Source organism: Perognathus longimembris, chromosome 10 (assembly GCF_023159225.1).
Source record: "Perognathus longimembris pacificus isolate PPM17 chromosome 10, ASM2315922v1, whole genome shotgun sequence".
NCBI classification, from domain to species: Eukaryota; Metazoa; Chordata; class Mammalia; order Rodentia; family Heteromyidae; genus Perognathus; species Perognathus longimembris.
In genome coordinates, this window is record NC_063170.1 from 57,476,598 (window position 1) to 57,491,860 (window position 15,263).

At 44.7% G+C, this 15,263-nt stretch overlaps 1 protein-coding gene across 1 annotated transcript in view; it reads right to left on the reverse strand.

Moving 5' to 3' along the window:
• Positions 1-15,263, reverse strand: part of Frmd4b (FERM domain containing 4B) — a 146,115-nt gene that overhangs the window by 83,213 nt on the left and 47,639 nt on the right. Inside the window, 2 exon segments of the mRNA XM_048356136.1 lie at positions 1,197-1,281; positions 12,597-12,689. Of these exon segments, the coding sequence (XP_048212093.1) occupies positions 1,197-1,281; positions 12,597-12,689 (178 nt within the window).

Here is a 15,263-nt window from a genome sequence, read left to right on the forward strand (position 1 = left end):
GGGATGGCTTTGAACCACAATCCTCAGATCTCAGCCTCCTGAGCAGCTAGGATTGCAGGCATGAGCCACTAGTGCCCTGCAGATGATATTCTTGATATGGAATATCTATACATCTTTAAAAATTCCTTAAAAGCTACCCTGATGAGTAGCTGCCTGCCTCTGTTATCATTTACCTGATTCTACAAGATTTGTTCGGATTGTTTGTTGCCTGGTATTCAAGTATTATATAGGTTATATTCACCCCTGAGTTCCTGGTACTCAATTCAAAAATTATCTTAGCACTCATTGTGTCCTACAACACTTATGTAGGACAAAAATAATATTTTGCAAAATTCATTTGGCAAAATTTTTATTTATTGTTTTGTGCCAGTCTTGAGGCTTGAACTCAGGACCTATGCTCTCTCCCTGAGCTTTTTTTTGCTCAAAGTTAGTCCACTACCAACTTCCGCCACAACTTTACTTCCAGCTCTTTTCCTGGTAGTTAACAGATCAAAGTCTTACTGACTTCCTTCCCTGGGCTGGCTTCCAACTTCTGTCGACAGATCTCTGCCTCCTGAGTCGCTGGGAATACAGGCATGCATCACCAGCGTTTGGCCTAAACTCTTTTGACACAGGCATGAGATGTTTCTGTTCAGAAAGGAGTTCCCCACAACTGAGATCCATAGGAAGAACTAGAAGTTAAAAGGCTTGCTTTTCATTACTTCCTCCAGAGTTTAGCATACAGAGCTCTAAGAGAAATACTGTCAGTTAAAAATTTGCCTGCAACTTTCTTTGCACTTGCAACAGAGCAAATAAGCAACCAGGAAGCGATTTTGTTGGACCATGGCCAGTGAAAATATATCACAAAGGGGTATTGTGTTCCTGCTCATCACAGAGGATGGCTAAGTGGGGTGGATGAAATGTTTCCCAGACTCAGAAAGTCTTGCAGTTGCTCTGTTGGAATCCATTCATCCACCAACAGTAGTTGAAGACAGTAGTTTTCAAAATACAGAACAGCTAGTCAACCAGAACAGTGAACCCTGTTATCCCCCCACTTTACTGTTACAAGTGGGTTCTAGACTGTGGATGGAGAAAGAGAGGGTCAAAAGGAAAAGACAAAAAAAATGAATAGAATTAGTAGAATGTGTAGCACAAAGTATCTTTGAACAGAGCATCTGCAGAGAAAGAACCCTACAGATCTGCAGAAAGTGTCCTACCTTGTGCACGCAGGCCTTGGCATTCAGGAAGAACAGCTCCACTGTGCTCTTCTCTTTTAGAAATGATATGCTCTCAATGTAAAACCTGGAAGAGAGTAAAGGAGTTTGCAGTGTCTCATATATCTCCTTCTCTTGCTATCACTTCATTTCTTCATTCAGAGTATTCCAAATGGGAGACATAATTCTTAATAGTTAATAGTCCTCCCTCCCTCCCTCCCTCCCTCCCTCCCTCCCTCCCTCCCTCCCTCCCTCCCTCCCTTCCCTCCCTTCCTTCCTCCTGTGTGGGACTTGGGTATGGTCCTTTGGCTCTTTTGTGCAAGGCTAGCACTTTCCACTTGAGCCACAGCCCAACTTCCAACCTTTGGTTAATGGGAGATAAGGATCTCACAGATTTTCCTGCCCAGGCTGGATTTGAATCTCAATCCTCAGATCTCAGTCTCTTGAGTAGCTAGGGTTACAGGTATGAGCCACCAATGCCTAGCAATAGTGCAATTCCACCCATGCATTTCCTCAGGATCTGTGCTACCTACCTGCACATAAAAGCGTATACAGAATTTTTGTGTGTATGTGCATGTGTGCATGCCTGTGTGTGTGTGTGTGTGTGTGTGTGTGTGTGTGTTGAAAGGTGAGTTAGAGGGGCACTCAAAATAGGTCCAGAGATAGGAGAGGTGATTCATGTGGTAGAATGCTTGTCTAGCAAACATGAGTTCAAATCTCGTGCCACCCAAAAGCACAAAATTGCTAAATAAAAAAACAAACACACATGAAACATAAATGTATCTGTGTGGCTCATACGCCCACTTGTTCTGGGAACTCCATAACACCCCCACGCAGCTTTAACACAGCCTGGAAGCGCGCTCTGAGTTCAAAGCGTGGAGGCCATTGAGCTAACTGGGTACAGCTGAACCTGGAGCCCTGCTGGTAGCCTAGCAGTTTCCAGAATTCCGGGACTCTTCCACATCTGTCCCTTCTCCTCCACCCCCAGTCTCCTGGGGAGTTTCTGTTAAATCATCTCAGCTTCCCTTTCTTCTCCCCAGGCAGTGGGGTTTCCCCTGGCTGGAAGCCAAGTTCTCAGGAGATGGCGCCTAGGTCTTTCTCATGCAAATCAGGGTATGGGGAGGGGGCTCCCTCCCTTTTCCCTTGTGGCAGGGTTATTACGCTGGTGCAGCCTCGGAGTCCACAGGCTACCAGCCTCCTCTTAGCTGAACTCCGACTCTCTGGGGTAGGTAGTATAACTGCATCTATTTTCCATCTGAGGGTAAAGGAGAGCAAGCTGAGGCCCAAGGCTTTTCCCTCACATTCTGGAGCCTCCTCAAGGAATAATTCATGAGTAGACAGCAGGCTACACACAGCTCCTGACTCTGAGAGTCAGAGTTCACCAGAGCTAGGGTGGAGGACTCTTTACACTTCCCCAGACTCACCCCAGGGCCGGGCCATTCTTTCTTTTCTCTTTCATTAGCAATGACATGTTTGGTATGCAAATCCAGTTGATAAGGCCCAGAGAGATTTTTATCACTGAGATGAGAATCAAGTGAAAAATACCACCCCATTAAATGTTGCAGCATCAAGCCAGTTCTAGAAGGAGAACCAATCACATATGTATGTACGCATATATATATATATATATTTACTTACAAAGGTTTATCTCATAATCATGTGTATATATATATATACATTTACTTACAAAGGTTTATTTCATAGATAGATACCTACAAGGGTTTATCTCAGTGATAAAGAAGACCAATGAAAGTGATGGAGGGTTAGGTGTTAAGTACAAAATTAGGGAAGGAAATGAGTAGCTGGGTGAATATGGGCTTTGGAATTAGAAAGATCTAGAAGACAGAAGGCCATCTCTACCATTTTAGTAGCTAGGTAACTTGTAACTTGGGTAAGTTACTTAGCTACTAAAATGAGTGTCATAACTGCACTTGAGGAATAGTCATAGGATTGGAGAAGGATTAACTTAGATAATATATGTAAAAGGCTTAAGAATATTAGTAATTGCTGTTCTTTTTCCCTCCTGGAATTCCTCTGTGATATGGGAAATGTTACTCTTTTTGACTAAAAGATCTTCTCCTTACAAAATGGAGATAATGATGCCTACCTAGGAAGTCTATAATGAATTTAATTAATATAATTTAAATGAATTATGTTATACATAAGGTACCAGGTGCAATGCCTAGTACATGAAGGAATTCAGCAAGTGCTAACCATTGAGACTTTTGTCACAAAGGCTTATAGGTAGGATATGGTGAAATTTGAATTCTAGCTGGAGCTTAGAAGGACACAGGGTTCTGCTGAATAAAAGAAATAAAAAGAAATCCAGGTGGTGAAGAGCCAGACTAAAGCCATTTTGAAGTCAGGCCCCACTTTACCACGCGAACCAGAGATAAGCAGGCCCTGTGAGCAAACCCAGGACAAGCTTATTAGGGCCCAGCTGGTCAAGAACTCTAACTGCCCCCAAAATGCCTCGAGCCCTGAGCCAATCAGATTTGTACCTGTGTCCTAATCTTGCTTGCTTGAATACCTGATTGCTATAACTTTGTTTTTTGTCTTGCTTGAACACCTGATGGCTGTAACTTTCTTTTTTTGCCTTTATAAGCCCTGTGTAATCGCAGCTCGGGGCTTCTCCGCTGTGTCAGTGGGTAGGAGGAGGCCCAAGTTGCAGCTCGCCTGAATAAAGCCTTGCTTTTGCATTTCGGAACGTCTGGCTCTCGGTGGTCTTCTTGGGGGTCTTCTCGTGACATGGGCATAACAGTGGTACAAATATTGAGGAAAAACAGTGTTTCTTCTTCTTCTTTTTTGTTACAGTGTGCTAAACAGTTGGCTTTCACCAGGACAGAATTTATAATCTCCAATCAGTTGAGTTTTCTTCTAACCTAACCAGGGATACCATGACCAAAGATAGTCAGCTGACTCAAAGGCAACCAATAAGCTGCTGAGAGAAGGTGCTACCCAATTAGATGCTTCCTCACATTGGATGATGAATAGGAAACCAATCACAGGTGATATCTCAGAGAGATGGAGGGACAGGTCAAGAGGGACTCAGAGGATGCAGAGAGGGGCACTACACGGAATCCAAGAGGCAGCTGAGAAAGAGAAGAGCCAAGAAGAGGAACTGGTAGAGGAGCAGAGCATAGTAGCCATGCCCTGGAGATGGTAGATGCCAAGTGAGAAGGAACAGAGGACTACTTGCTGCTTGCATGTTATAGATTGTTCCAGTGCAACCTTGAGGCTGCTCATTGCTTCACTTTCCTGCTTCACCTGTCATTTTTATTCCCATCCCTGTCAAGGATGACAACATGAGCATGTTTCCAGTAAGAATCAAAAGGGTGGAAACAGGACCGTGGCAAATTTTTACCAGGCTCCTCTTGCATGCTGGTTGGACAATATGTTGAGCATTCTTCATGTTCTTTCACTTAACCTGCACACTGACCTTGACCTTGGGCATAGCAAGCCAGTCCTCCTCTCCATTTCACAGCTGCAGCCCAAGAGCCCCAGAGCTCTGCCTAAATGACAGAGCTAGGCTCAACTCCAGTCTCCTCCACTGTCTGGAGAACGCTCTTAGCCAGAGCCTCTTCCTGGGCCACCACTCCTAAGTGCTCAGCCAGCACCTGTGCAGGAAACTAAGTCCTCAGTATTGCTCAACCTCTCCGCCATGTCACTAAACAGGCAAAGACCGAGACTAGAGTGATCTACAGTTACGGGATGATATAGGATAGACAAGCATGCAGAGAACAACTTTAATGAATCTGGGGACCTCTTAGAAGGGCAGTTCACCCAGAGGGTGGGCCCTTGCTCTGCCAGAGTTCCCAGGCAGAGCAGTAGAACTCTCCATCTGCTTTCCTTCTTCCCCTTTCCCTCTCCTTATTTTTCCTTCTTCTTCTTCTATGTACGGTCTCAGGCTGGCCTTGAATTGGTGATCCTCTTGTTTCTGAGTAGCTGAGGTTACAGGTACGTGCTATCATCTGCTTGCTTTCTACTTTCTGTGCTTTTTATTTTCCTTTAGCTTTCTTTCTCCACTTAATGTTTAATGAATACCTGCTATTTGAAAAATGATTTTAGAAATGGTTGGGAGTACATCAATAAATACGATAGAATGAACAGACTACTCAATTAATCTAATTATACATGATTATGTATAATGTATTCACTCATCAAACACTTGCTGAATACCTAAAAGGAATCAGATATTAAAAAAGGTGCATCAGGGCTGGGGATATAGCCTAGTGGCAAAAGTGCCTGCCTCGGATACATGAGGCCCTAGGTTCGATTCCCCAGCACCACATATACAGAAAACGGCCAGAAGCGGCGCTGTGGCTCAAGTGGCAGAGTGCTAGCCTTGAGTGGGAAGAAGCCAGGGACAGTGCTCAGGCCCTGAGTCCAAGGCCCAGGACTGGCCAAAAAAAAAAAAAAAAAAAGGTGCATCAATGGGCTGGGAATATGGCCTAGTGGCAAGAGTGCTTGCCTCCTACACGTGAAGCTCTCAGTTCGATTCCCCAGCACCACATATACAGAAAACGGCCAGAAGCGGCGCTGTGGCTCAAGTGGCAGAGTGCTAGCCTTGAGCGGGAAGAAGCCAGGGATGGTGCTCGGGCCCTGAGTCCAAGGCCCAGGACTGGCCAAAAAAAGAAAAAAGAAAAAGAAAAAAAAGGTGCATCAAGTGAGAGCATGAGATTCTGACACACACACACACACACACACACACACACACACACACACGTATTGGAGAGTAAATTAAGAACCCATTCCACAGATGATAAATCTTCATGCCACTCAGCTGGGAAATGGAAGAGCCATAGCTCAGCTCCTATTGCAAGCCAAGATGATACAACGCCATAATCACCTGTACCCAGTACCACGGGTGTTTACAACAGGGATTTGATGAACTCCAGAGAGCAAATATTGCCAAGATGAAATTCACCACACTAAGTGGCATAGGAGAGAGGACAACTGAGCTGAGTCTTAAAGAATTCATGAGTTGCCCAGGTGACAGAGGTAGGGAGGCCCTCCCAGACAGAGGGCCTGTCAGCCAGACTAGTTCTCGTGCCAATCTTTGAGACTGGACAAAATCACATGGAGGTTGATAGATGGCTCAGCATCAAAGCCAGTTTGTGACTCATCCATCCCTAAATAGATATCTGGGAAGCAGACACTGGGTCCACCTTGTTTCTGAAGTCTAGGCCTCTGACGGTTTCCTAGCTCCAGCAAACAGGTCCCTATCTCATTTCCCTCTATCCTCTGGCAATCCGCCCTGGAGTTTGCTTCTGCCCAGGCATCTGATTACAGGCTGTCTGAACCGGCCACCCCATCTCATGGGATGACCTCAAGTTTTCGGGGACTATGGAAAGTACACACGGTGCTCAAGGACAGACTCCAGGCTCACCTCACTATAGGTTCCTTGAGTTAAAAATAGCCCAGGGCTTCTCAGCAAAAGGAAACAAACTAAAGACCTTTTGTTTCAGTCCTTTTTGCAAAAGGCACTGTTTCTTTGTAAATGCTTATTGTAAGCAATTTCACAAAGATTCTGTTAAGTAGGTGCCCTAATCAAGCTCCCAGTGGCTCACAACTCTAATCCTAGCTACTCAGGAGGCTGAGATCCAAGGATGGTGGTTCAAAGCCAGCTGGGGCAGGAAAGTCCCTGAGACTCTTATCTCCAATTTATGGCCAGAAAACCAGAAGTGGAGCTGGGCAGATAGAAGCCTTTCTTATTTAAAACATACAAATAGCTAAGATGCATTGAGTCTCCATGACATGTCTTACATATGAACCTTCAACAACTTCTCAAAGTAGACAGCTAAGTACCAGTTTTACAGCCACTAGATGGCTAAGGAGAATAGCTGGGGTGTGAATCAAAAGCTCTCCTCCCCTTGGTTTGGGGCAGGGGCGGCGGGATCTAGCAATGTTGAAGACCTGTTTGCATTATTCTGACTGGGGAGTGTTACTGACATTGTGGGCAGGAACCAGGGTTGCTGCTACGCCCCCTACAGCATGGCACAGGAATAGCTCCCGACCACAGGAATGATGGGAAATCCTGCCAGAACAGCCAAGCTCCATTGTGCTGTAGTATTCTTTACCCCTTATAATGTTAAATTTTATCTACCACCTTTCCCGACTGAGACCTCCCCCTCAACATATATTCAAGGTAGGTTTGCAGGTTTCCTAACATAGTAGAAGGGCTGGCCCCACCCATCCAAAGACAGGGTAGAGGAGAGTGATCAGATTTCCACAGTTTCTGATACCTGAGCAAGGAGCACAGTGAGAAATAAGAGTCCTATAAAAAAGTGGGATCAGGCCAGCTGGGGCAGACAAGTCCAGTAAGACTCTTATCTCCAGTAAACCACCAGAAAACCAGAAGTGGCACTATGGCTCAAAGTGCTAGAGCACTAGCTAACAAGCTCAGGGACAGTCCCTGGGGGCCCTGAGTTCAAGTCCCACAATAGACCAAAAAAAAAAAAAAGTGGGATCAGGGTTGAGGATGGTTTTCAGAGGATTATGAGTTTTCCCTTGAACTCTGATGACCCTTAGGGTGATGGGTTCTCATAGGCGATGACGTCCCACCCCACCCCCTCTCCTGGACTGGGCCGTGGCTGACTTGCAGCTATGGTTTCGGAGACATTGTGCATCCAGATGTGAGTGTGGCAGGTGGGTAAGGCCCCAGCCGACTCACGGGCCCCATCCTGCAGCCTCTGAGGGCCCCAGTAGGAGGAACTGGTTATTTCTCTGGGCTTTAAAATCACATTCCTCCCTGAAAAGATGAACTTCTCTGTCTTCTTCCTATTGTAAATCAGCTAAGCTTCGAGGGCTTTGAAATAACTCATGCTTTCCCGTCACAGGCATGTTATGGCTTCTTGCTTTTATGATTCTTCATGCATTAAATGAAGATTTACTCAAGTAATATGTTCATTGCAGGGGGAGAAAGAGAAGCAAAGTAAAAAAACAAAGAAAGAAAATTCATTCCTATGTCCTATTGGTAGATTAATTCCTGTTAACATTTTTTTCCTCTGCTTTCAAATATTTAACCACGAGTTTCTCACGATGCACAAATTATGATTTCACCTAGTGTAGGGAGGAGCAGCTTTTCACATGAACGATTCCACTGAATTCTTTATGTTGCTTGTATTTGGCTCTCATAAGAAAAATGATGGTAAAGATAGGGGAGAGCGGTGGAAGAAGGGGTGACCAATCAAGATGCACTGCACTCATGACTGACATGTGGAACTGAAGCCCCTTTGTACCCCAACTCAAAAGTAATGAGCCAAGTGTTTTTTTGTTTTTTGTTTTTTGTTTTTTGGCCAGTCCTGGGGCTTGGACTCAGGGCCTGAGCACTGTCCCTGGCTTCTTCTTGCTCAAGGCTAGCACTCTGCCACTTGAGCCACAGCGCCACTTCTGGCCATTTTCTGTATATGTGGTTCTGGGGAACCGAACCCAGGGCCTCATGTATACGAGGCAAGCACTCTTGCCACTAGGCCATATCCCCAGCCCCAAGCCAAGTGTTTTTAAAAAGGAAAAATGGTGGAAGATGAGGACTTATTCGTTGTGGTCATGATGTTTCTTTGAGTTAAATTTTCTCTTATTTTTTCCCCTCCCTCCCTCCCTCCCTCCCTCCCTCCCTCCCTCCCTCCCTCCCTCCCTTCCTTCCCTTCTTCCTCCTTCCTTCTTTCCTTCCTCTTTCTTCTCTCCTTCCTCCCTCTTCTCTCTCTCTTTCTTTCTTTTTCTTTTTGTTTGTTTGATTTTTAGACAGGGTCTCATTAGGTAACCCTGGCCAGCCTTGAATTTCTTTATTTCTTCATTTCTTTTTAGAAACTTTTATTGTAAAGATGATGTACAGAGAGGCTGCAGCTACATAATGGCCTTGAATTTAGAACTCATGATAGCCTGTCTCAGGCTTCAAGGGCTAGGATTATAGGCATTTGCTACATTCAGGCTCAAGTTAAACTCACTGTACAGGCCTAATGTTGCTCTCAAAGGCTCCTCACTTACAACAACCCTGACAAACACACAGCAATCTGCCAGTGCCGGTGGCTGTAATCCTAGTTACTCAGGAGGCTGAGATCTGAAGATCAAGGTTCCAAGCCAGCGCAGACAGGAAAGTCCATGAGACTCTTATCTCCAATAAACTAGTCAGAAAAAGCCGCTAGTGGCATTGCGGCTCAAGCCTAGAGCAAAAAGAAGCCCAGGGACAGAATCTAGGCCCAGTGTTCAAGGCCGAGGACCAGCAGAAAACAAAACAAAACAACAACAACAAAAAAAACCCACACCAATCTACTCTCATATTTTTACTAGAATCTTCCATTAAGGTGGAGAGGCCTCAGAACTTTAGGAGTATCACTTTAGGAGTACCACTGGGAGGTCATCTACAGCTCAGGAACCTAGAAATGTGTCCTAGTATGAGAAAGAAATAGAGGGGGAAGGAAGACGAAAAGGACAGGGCAGGGGGAGCAAGCATTCCCTTAGGAAGACTAAGGGGAAAGAAAGGCTGAGCTCTTGGGGGCTGGGGCTGGGTGGTACCAGCCTGAGCCACCCCTGGCTGCCCTCCCAGTGGGAATGGAGCACTCATAAGTGCCAATTTGCTTCCTCACTATCAGGCTTTAAAAATGCTCACATCTGGGCTGCATTACCAAAGAGGCCCATGTGTTTGATGAAGATAATTTAGAGCGGTGAGGCAGCCAACTCCCCCAACCCTAGAAACAGAGTCCCTAGAAACACAGGGGAGGTGCGGACTGCCATGGACAGGAAGAACTGGCTAAATAAGTGAAGGAACACAAGTAAATTACGGCCTTTATGCACAGGTAGCCCTCACACCCACTGAGCGTCTATCTTGGAGATTCTGTAACTGGGGAAAAGGCTGATGCTAAGGTTGTAAAAGGGAAGGCCACGGTTCCATCTTCAAGGAATCTTTTTTTCCCCTGTGCAGAAGGTGCTTGTGTTTCAGAACTGAAGCCTTTATCATGGGACAAACCAAACGAATTTACCCAATAGAGCAGTAGGAGATGTAGCTCAGAACTGTCAATATTCAAGCCAGTACCGCTGTGACCCAGCGCACAGGGAAAGGCTGCGCTGTGGCGAGCAGGGCGGGACCCCAGTGAAGGAAAGTCCTGGAGGCCCTGAGACCAAGGTCAAGGCAGCACCACCACGGGACACACTGGTGGCTCCTCCTGTCAACCCAGGCCACACGGAGGGTTGTGGGTGGTGTTTCCTGAGCTACAGGAGTCACCCGCAATGCTGTTTCACCAAGGCTGGGGTGTGAGGATGGGGGACTTGCCCCGGGGGCTGTGACAGCCCCAGAGCTGTTGTCCACTCGCTGACCCTGTCAGGGCGGCAGGCACTCACTTTTTGGGCGTGCTTTTGCGTTATCATATCTTTGATTTAATTCAAGTAACAACAACTGCTTAATTGAAATAATAAAGACTATAATGACCTCATTATCCAGTTGGGAGGAGGAATTAAGTGAATAATTAAAAAAAAAACTGATAAGGGTTTCAAACAGGCAAGTAGTTAAGGGAAAGTAATGGCAACGATTAGGGTGCTCTGGGCACCAGGTTTGGGGGGGAGGAGCTGGAGCTCCTGGGCAAACAGCAGGCCACTCTGGACTTCCTGGAACCTGCTGGAAGGGGTTCTGGGAACAATTGAGACTGGGTTCTGTCATCTGGTATTTTCACGACTCAAGATAGACCTACCACACAGCAGATTTCAGATTTAAGCATTAAAAAGCCACAAAACAAAAATACAAACAAAACAAAATCCAAACAGAGAATAGTCAACATTTTATTTGTGAAGCAAAGAGCAGCAATCACAATCAATCATCAATTAACTTATATATGTATATAATACATATATGTACACATATTTTTACTTATACACACATACCTAAAGCATATATATACATACACACATATATAAATTATATAAAACACAAACACACACACACACGGTTTAAATGGGTAGCCCACATTGCTTTCACACTTTTGGAGCTCATGGAACAGTCTCAGAGAAAGGGAAGATAGCCATAAAAGCCCAGTAAGAAAAAGAACAACAATCTGGATTTCACCACTTTCTCCACCCAACAATTAACATGATCTCAGAACACAGGACCATTCTTCAGCTGACCTAGCTTTATAAAAATAAATTACATCTCTGAGACACCTGCTGTGTAAAATGGGGCTTGAACTCAGGACCTTGAACACCCCCTTGGCTTTTTTGTTCAAGGCTGGCGCTCTACCACTTGAGCCACAACTCTACTTCCAGCTTTTTGGTGGTTAATTGAAGATAATAGTTTCATGAACAACTTTTCTGCCTAAATTTGCTTGAATCTATGATCCTCAGAACTTAGCCTCCTGAGAAGCTAGGATTACAGGTGGGAGCTACCAGTGTCTGCTTTCACTTATTTTTAAAATAGAGTGCGGGGGCAGGATGATCTCACGCGGCCTTCTCAGCTCAGTTGTTAATATTTTGTACATGAGTTGCTTCTTCTAACATTCTATCTATCCCAGATCACTAATAACTAGTGATAAGAAGTTTCCATGCTGGGCAGACTGAGAAATCATTGATTTGGTGACCCGCCTTCATTTCAGGGTAGAGTTAAGTGACTCCACAGCAGAGCTTGGAGCCTAAGTCAAGGAGAGCTTGCATCGTGCTCAGACCTCGCAGCTGTTAGCATAATACCTCCCCTAAGCATGTTTGCACTGTCTCTTCCCTTCTAATGGAAAGAGTGTGCAAAACTCCATTAGCCTCAAGTCGCTAACAAAGTGTTATCCCAATATAAAATGTCATAACAAATGTTTGTCGAATTTCAAACAGCACCCTTTGAGCATGCTGAATAAGAAAACAGGCTTACCTATTAAAATGTATTGCTCAGATATTTCAGCCTTAAATTGATGTAAGAGAAATAAGTGTTTCAACCCTTTATCTTCAAAGAAAATAGCTCCACGCAGTGTCTATGGTAACCAGATAGAGACAGTAGAGTCTCTTTTACATGATAATGTTTAGACAGGTCTCCTCTTTTATTTTTTCATTTTCATTTTTGCCAGTCCTGGAGCTTGAACTTAGGGCCTGGGTGCTGTCCGTGAGCCTCTTTGTGCTCAAGGCTAGTGCTCTACCACTTGAGCCACAGCGCCACTTCTGGTTTTTGAGTGGTTAACTGGAGATAAGAGTCTAACGGACTTTCCTGCCGGAGCTGGCTTCTAACTGTGATCCTCAGATCTTAGGCTCCTGAGTAGCTAGGATGGCAGGTGTGAGCCACTAGCACGCTACTTCTCCTCTTTTTTTTATTCTCTCCTCTCCCTCCCACTCTCCCTCCCTCTCCCCCTCTCTCTTTGTGATCACTAGAAATGTGAAAAAGAAAATGCTACACAAGCTAAAGCTAAAGCAAAAGATGGGAATACAAGTACAGCTACACACCTGACTTCGAAGGACAGAGTGACCGGGCCAGGCTTCTTGGGCAAATCATGGTCAAGCACGCGGTGATCTAGCTGGAGCCAGTTCTGCTGACCTCTGTGGGAACAAAGCAACAGAAGATCAGTAACACACAGTGCTGGCGAAGCTTGGGGGGTGGGGGGAGAGACAGCACAACTCAGGGCAGCCTGGGGAAGGAAGGGAGCACAATTCCCCCCACACTAAGGGCAGGAGCTTAACCCAGGACCATCCCTACTAAGATGCATCTTGCAATTTCTACCAGAACTATAAATGCCTCTCTGCCTCTGCACCACCATTTCTATTTCCAGGAGTTTATGAAGATAAGCTTGTACCTTTGTAAAATGATCTATACGTAAAGTTTCTCTGTATTATCTATAAAAGCATAAAGAACAGAAATAAGCCACAGGGCTGGGAATATGGCCTAGTGGCAAGAGTGCTTGCCTCGCATACATGAAGCCCTGGGTTCGATTCCCCAGCACCACATATATAGTAAAGGCCAGAAGGGGCGCTGTGGCTCAAGTGATAGAGTGCTAGCCTTGAGCAAAAAGAAGCCAGGGACAGCACTCAGGCCCTGAGTCCAAGGCCCAGGACTGGCAAAAAAAAAAAAAAAAAAAAAAAAAAAAAGTTAACAGAAATAAGCCACATGATTTTCTGGTAGGTTTCTACCAAAATAACTAGATTAAAAACTGGACAGGAAAATACAATACAGCCACAAAATAGTCTAGAGAACCTGCTTCAATTTGGGTAATTTGTACTTTGGACAACTGGTAAGCTGCAATGTTAAATTTCCAAAAGTATAGTATAAGCTGGGCACCAGTAATTCACTCCTGTAATCCTAGCTACTAAGGAGGCTGAGATCTGAGGATCGAGGTTCAAAGCCAGCTTAGGCAGAAAAGTCCCCATGGAGACTCTTATCGCCAATGAACCACTCAAAAACCTGAAGTGGCCCCATGGCTCAAGTGGTAGAGTGCTAGCCTTGAGCACAAAGAGGCTCAGGGACAGTGCTCAGGCCCCGAGTTCAAACTCTGCAACAGACCAAAAAAAAAAAAGATAAAGAAAGAAAGAACCCCAAACAAACAAAAATATAGCATATTGCTTCTGTGTGTGTGTGCGCGCGCATATGCGCGCGCCGGTCCTAGGACTTGAACCTGGCCTAGGCACTGTTCCTAAGCTCAAGGCTGGTGCTCTATCATTTGAGCCACAGCTTTTGGTAGTTAACTGGAGTTAAGAGTCTAACAGACGTTACTGCCGGGGCTGGCTTTGAGCTCAGATTCTCAGGCCTCAGCCTCTTAAGCAGAAAGGATTACCAGTATGAGCCACAGAGGCCCCGGCTACTAAATATTCTTTTTAATTAGTGAAAAGAATTGACATTTCTATGTTTAGACATGTATAAAAAATAACGGAGAGGACAAACAAGAAACTGGTAACACTGGTTGCATTGGGATGTTCTAAAAACTAGGCACAGTGGCTCGCACCTGTAATCTTAGCGACTCAGGAGGTTGAGATGGGGAAGATTGAGGCCAGCCTGGGCAAAAAGTTCACAAGACTCCATGTCAACAGAGAAAGCTGGGCTTAGTGACATGTGCCTGTCATTCCAGCTACAGTGGAAAGTAAAATAAGGTTGGCTGGGACAAAGCGTGCACCCTTGTCTTAAAAATCTCGGAGCATTCGTTTCCCGGTCAGGGAACCAACCAACCAACCAAACAAACAAACAAAAAATCTCAGAGCAAAGAGGGCTGGAGGTAGGCCTCAAGCAATAGCGAAAAGCCTTTCATCTAAAACAAACAAACTAGGTCACATTAGATTAATATTGAAATTCACGTTCAATATGATATGTGAAATATTTTAATCAAGAAGGTAGATTAATGAAATGATTTATGAACGTGTAACACAGATAACCATACTACAGCTTTTAGAAGGTACAGGGTCAAACGCTGTCTGGGTGTTATTTCTTGGGTCCACATTAAAGACTTACAGATAGTGAATTATTGTTGTTTATTATAGAGCCTCACCAAGTTTATGGGTATAAACTGTCTAGAATTTGGCCTCTGAGGGGTCAGAAGTACAGGTAACTCTGTGGATTGTTTACAAGGTTGTTTTAAAGACAGTTTTAAAGACTTTTCCAAGGTTGTTTTAAAGACAATTTTAACCTGCTCACATAAAATCTAACTTAAGAACGCAGCGAGGGTGAAGAGTCACAGCGCAACAAATGTTGTAATGGGCCAGGAGCCATTTTCCAATCTTGTTTTGGGTTTGAATTTAGGGCCTCAGCCTCCTACTCAGCCTTCCCCACGATCTTTTCTCTCATAACTAGTGCTCTATCATTTGAGCCACACCTCCAGTGCAGCATTTTGCTGGTTAATTGGAGATAGAGTCTTGCAGACTTTTCTGTCCAGGGCTTTGCTTTGAACTTTGATCCCCCAGGTCTCAACCTCCTGAGTAACTAGGATTATAAGCATGAACCAGGCTCCCTAGGCCAAAGAAGAAAACCATCAAATGAATTAATTCTAAGTAGATAGGAAGAAAAGGCAAAACAAACAAACAAACAAAAAACAACCCCAATAACAGAAATAGTAGTAGCTACTCTTTAAAGAGCAACCATCCTTTGTTATCCAAACAAAGCCTTTTATCTGTGAAAGTGATACTGTATAG